Below are 5,410 nucleotides of genomic sequence, written 5' to 3'. Positions count from 1 at the left end.
GACTTGCGAAATAGCACAAAGAACGTCAGAAAACGTTTCACTACCGACATTGTGTTGTATAGTACGTAGTGCGCCATCAACACATTTTCAATTTTGTGCTTAGGTTTATAGTACGCAGCAAGCTCGTTTTCGTTGCATTTAATATACTAAAATGAATCTGTGCTTGTGAGTCCTGTGCAAGAAACCATGCAAATATTGATGTACAACGTTTCTTTATATCATGCTATAGTTCCATTACTATGAACAAATTGTCTCAACTTGATGTAATGACATCAAAATGAAAAACACTAATCCATGGCCTACTTTTTAATTCAAATACCTTTATTGAGACTTCTAGTTAGTTTATCTAGAGTTGTTTCAGTAAAAGTAGCAGTACATAATAGAATACATAACGTTAGAGTAGAATACATTATGTATGACTTTCATCAGTAATGGCTGTCTAGAGACAAATGTACAGTAGCTATCTGTGCAGATTTGTAGTCAATCATGCTTATCATTACCAATGCATTCAGTTCTAAAAAAATGTATGACTACTTTTTCTATAAAATCTTTAATGCGTTGTCATCAGATTATTATGGACTGCTCTGTGAGAGCATGTCTGGCTAATGCATACTGGAATGGGTGTTACTGCTGTTGCATATCACCATAGTGTACATTTAATTTGTTACTTATGGAGCTCAATTTCAATTCATGGAATGTGCATATTGGAATGGCATCCGGGCAAAGATTTCATTGGGAGCCCTTTCTTGCATATGACTGAGTATTTAACTGAAGACATGCTTTGTGTTGGTGATCTGTCTCTTCTCTAATGCATGATTGGCGTCACCGCACAATCCACTCACTGTATAGAACATTAGTGATTAGTGAGTTACAGTGTCACTAATTCGCTAAAAAGAAAAGAAGCTCAAATAATGCTGTGCTGATGATGCTGTGCTGAGGGTGATTGTCAAAAGACATACTGAAGACTGGGTTTATGACTGGGATAATGATTTAAGTGCTTAGGACTTGTTTGCTTTCCCTCAAAGTTCTGTCATGGTTTTAACAACTGTCGTAGGAGCCTGTTCAATGTCTCAACTCTAAACATTCAAGAATATGTTCAGTTTTACAGAGATCATATGTAGTAGGACACACACACACACACATACACATACATACACACACACACACATACAGCAGATTCTCCAGTGTTAAATCAACACTGTAGAGTGTTACATTTAACATTGTTCCAGTGTCTATACAGTCCACACTTTTCAGTGTTAAATTAACACATTGCTAAGTGTAAAGTCTTATTTCCCAGTGTGCCTTTCCTATTGAGTGAATTGTAGAGTTTACAACCCATGACTGTATTTGTTAGTGACAGTGACATCGTTGTTGCATTCATTCATTTTCAGTCCTATGGACCTCACCAAGTGAGATCCTAAGTGAATATGTTATCATTAAACTGTCATTATTTTAGACAATGCCGTACATATTTCATAACACCTTATTTTGAGGGCCTAGTTGTAACCTAAAACAGTGACCTGAAACTCATGCTGGCTTGCAAAGTGATCTGTAATTCCTATTGGAATACAGCTAGACTGGGAATATCCAACATTTGGAATTTGTATTCGCCTGGAACCTGTATTCAGAATGACTGCCTGGATTGGGAAGACTAAAATATGAGACTACCTAAAGCATCTAAACTGGAACAACCATTTCAGTAACCGGTGGATTAAGTCCAAGTAACAGATTTAGAAAAATGTTGTTTATATTTGAGTAGCATAAGACTAATAAATCAATCAATATACATGAAAAGCATAGATATTGAATCAAACTGTTCTAAAAACCAACCAGCAATAGAGCTCAACTCTGGTTATTAATGCCAACACTCTGGTTATTTTACACCAATGAGTGTTAAATGAACACTTACAGAGTTAACTTCACTCCTGAATCAACCATAGAAAAGTTACACTGAAAAGTCTACACTAGGTAACACTGGCCAATTTGCTGTGCAGTATGCTGTTGATCAACTGGCCAGAGAAGCAGTGAATTCCACTGTTCTAAAGAAGTGTGTGACCTATTTACATTTAATTTACTCAGAGTCATGTCTGGCTTGCCTCCTGGTGCTCCAGCAGCTGTTACAGTATATACACCCCAACAGGCCAACACCACACATTAATAGCTTAAAAAATAATACCGTCCAGTGAATATGTATGCAGTGACATCACAGTGATGTGAAGAGAGGTTGGTTGTCACCCCACTCAGGTGTATTTCTAGCCACTGAGTGTTGATGATGCTGTAGAAGTGGTCTGGGCCTTGGGGCGTGCTTTATCCAGCCTGGATTGAGACAGGAAGCTTTTTGCGTGTGTGTAATCCCATTAACCATTAAGACCAGCCCTCATCCCCTGGTGTGTTTGCTCTACTGTAGGCGGCCTTCTAGCGTCTCCACTGATAAAAGAAAAGGCGGCCATTCATGTTGTTGGACTACTGTTGCAGGTGTTGTGGGTATTGTGGGTCTACTCTGAAGCGCTATGGCCCAACATCAGTCAAGATCAAGACCAACGTCAGTGAAACATGGGTAAAGACCTTGGACTTCAGTTTTGGATACCACAGGAAATGTAGTAGTAGAGAACTACAGGAGGTGTACATGTTTACCAGTGTCTACTTAGTGTGGCACTGTGTACATAGTTCATGTGCTGCTGTAGTTTTGGCAACACAGCTCACTATTCAAGTTAGAGCATTTGGTATAGAATTCTAATACCTTTCAATGAAATGACTGAACCTATCTGAGTTCAGTTTATGCAAGTATTTCAGTCCGAAACTTTCTGAATGGCCTTTCTTTTTTTGTAGATTTGTGGCAACAGCAATGATCAAATGAATCCATATTATTATGCATCATATTTGAGGTTTTATTAAGAATGAGCATCTGACATTTTGAGGGTCTTGTGTGACGGAGTCTGATGTGATGTTATGTACTACAGATTGTTCTCCAGAACTTGCTGATGTGCATAATATCCTTCTATGCTGTTTACTACATAGTGGTCAGTCTCTGCATTGGTATTCTCAGGTGAGTCTAAAATTATAGATATTTTGCACAATATTCAAATGAAGTATATCCTGTCTTTCATATAGTTTCATTGTCATATGTTGTGGTACAGGATTGACGTGTACTTCCTGTCTCATGAACACAGAAACTATCCACAAAAAAAATGCACAGTGTCTGCATGGAACCCTCATTCTGGTTTCTGCCAAAAAGCATCACAATATGTCTCCAGTGCTACCTCACACATTTACTGTAACTACAGTTAACAGCAAATATACAATTTATGACCCAAGTTTCTCATTATTCATCATCTCTGCAGGGTACATGAGGTTGACAGCCTTTTAGCACCCTTTGACTACACAACACAGCCATCATGGCAAAGTCCAAAATACCTAGGTGAGTTGATCGAAGACTCTGCTCTATTCTTGTTATTCAGTAGTTAGCAACATCCCTTTTTTAGATAGACTACCTTGAATTCTGTGTGTTCATGTTGGTAAGCATGTTGGCTGAGGTGTGTAGTTTTGTATTTCCTGCATAGTGACAGTGATCTCCATGGAGCTGACCTATCTTTTGGGAGGTCTGATATTTGCGTGGATTGTCGAGGAGTGGGTGTGGGACTACGCCATCACAGTCACACTAATCCACATTGGTCTGACGGTAGCAGGTAAGCAGCAAGAGAGCCATTTTTATAAGTATGTACATATGGTCTAATCACTGCCTTGTGTATATGCAGCGGTCTACTTTGTGTTTAAATCTGTGTCAAGCACCATGCTTCAAGAGTCCCTCTTTCTATTGTTTAACATCAATTAATGTCGCTACTGTATAGCAACCAGTCCTATAGTGTTATGGCGTCTGTCTGTCTGATTCTGTCTGGTGCTGCCTGTGCTCTACTGTAAAGCCAGGTTTGATAATAGCAAACACATCAATGACTCCACATGAATCTACTTCCCACCTGAGATACACTTTTTAGTAGATGTTTTAGTACCAGTTTCAGTATCTGCTAATGAATTAGATTAAAAATAACTAGTATTTCAATTGCTAGGATTTCAATCTACAGTAGGTTATGTTATGCAAGGTTGTAAGGCCACTTTAGTATAAACAGGCTTGTCAGAAGAACATCATGATCATACAGTTTCACAAGCTGACAGAAAGCTTGATTTGATGTATTAGTTTATTTGATGTGGTTGAATATGTGTCATATTCAATTACTATCCTGTCTGTTTCTTTCATCCAGTTATGTCTGATTTCCCGTCAACAGAACATTATTGGATTGCCCTTGGTAAGGAATCATACTTGATTTCAGGCCATTTGGAGCCAATAAAAACATGATTTGTTGTTATATACACAGTATTTTGATCATCGCATTAATTAGTCGACTTACATTTATTTTGCAAGTGATTCAATACTTGATGCATTCAAATAGGTATATCCTTTAAATCCACTTGTGTCACAGGTTCTGGATTGGTGATGATGATTTTCGGAGGCCAACTTGTAGCATATAAGCTCTTCAGGAATAATTTTGTGTATCCGGATGAGCTCCAACATTTCTAAGAAAAATATTTAGCTTTTCTTCTACAAAATGATGTAGGGTCAAATATTTTTTTATATTCAGTTTTTTTGTATTACACAACTTTGGTACTCTGTAAATCCACACATTATATTTTGCAATTAAAGGTTGTTTGGAAGGAATAGTTGGGAATATGGGGCGACAGGGTAGCCTAGTGGTTAGAGCATTGGACCGAAAGGTTGCAAGTTCAAATCCCCGAGCTGAAAAATCTGTTGTTCTGCCCCTGAACAGGCACAGGGGCACACTGTTCCTAGGCCGTCATTGAAAATAAGAATTTGTTCTTAACTGACTTGCCTAGTTAAATAAAGGTAAAATATATATTAAACACTTCTTGCCAACAATGTTCTTGTTTTTGTGTATCTTGTTCCATGCCATTGGAAATAATAAGGAATCATTTACTCTTTTTAGATATGGAATAAACACAAGTGTTATTACTGTGTTATTACTGTAACAAAGTGATATTACTGTGTTATTACTGTAACAACATGTTATTACTGTGTTATTACTGTAACAACGTGTTATTGCTGTGTTATTACTGTAACAAAGTGTTATTACTGTAACAAAGTGATATTACTGTGTTATTACTGTAACAAAGTGTTATTACTGTGTTATTACTGTAACAACGTGTTATTACTGTAACAAAGTGATATTACTGTGTTATTACTGTAACAAAGTGTTATTACTGTGTTATTACTGTAACAACGTGTTATTACTGTAACAAAGTGATATTACTGTGTTATTACTGTAACAAACCGTTATTACTGTAACAAACTGTTATTACTGTATTATTTCTCTAACAATGTGTTATTACTTATAACAAA

At 37.1% G+C, this 5,410-nt stretch overlaps 1 protein-coding gene across 1 annotated transcript; it reads left to right on the top strand.

Annotated features, from left to right (window-relative positions):
- Window positions 1–2,370: 2,370 nt before the first annotated feature.
- tmem244 (transmembrane protein 244) lies at window positions 2,371–5,410 on the top strand. The gene is made up of 6 exons (XM_021614351.3): window positions 2,371–2,557; window positions 2,961–3,046; window positions 3,342–3,418; window positions 3,561–3,686; window positions 4,257–4,301; window positions 4,476–5,410. Exons 1-6 carry the CDS (start codon window positions 2,453–2,455, stop codon window positions 4,571–4,573), a joined length of 537 nt encoding a protein of 178 aa, XP_021470026.1. The 5' UTR covers window positions 2,371–2,452; the 3' UTR covers window positions 4,574–5,410.

This window comes from Oncorhynchus mykiss, chromosome 8 (assembly GCF_057628025.1).
Source record: "Oncorhynchus mykiss isolate SJ-2025 chromosome 8, ASM5762802v1, whole genome shotgun sequence".
Classification (NCBI taxonomy): domain Eukaryota; kingdom Metazoa; phylum Chordata; class Actinopteri; order Salmoniformes; family Salmonidae; genus Oncorhynchus; species Oncorhynchus mykiss.
This window is presented reverse-complemented; position numbering and strand designations above follow the sequence as displayed.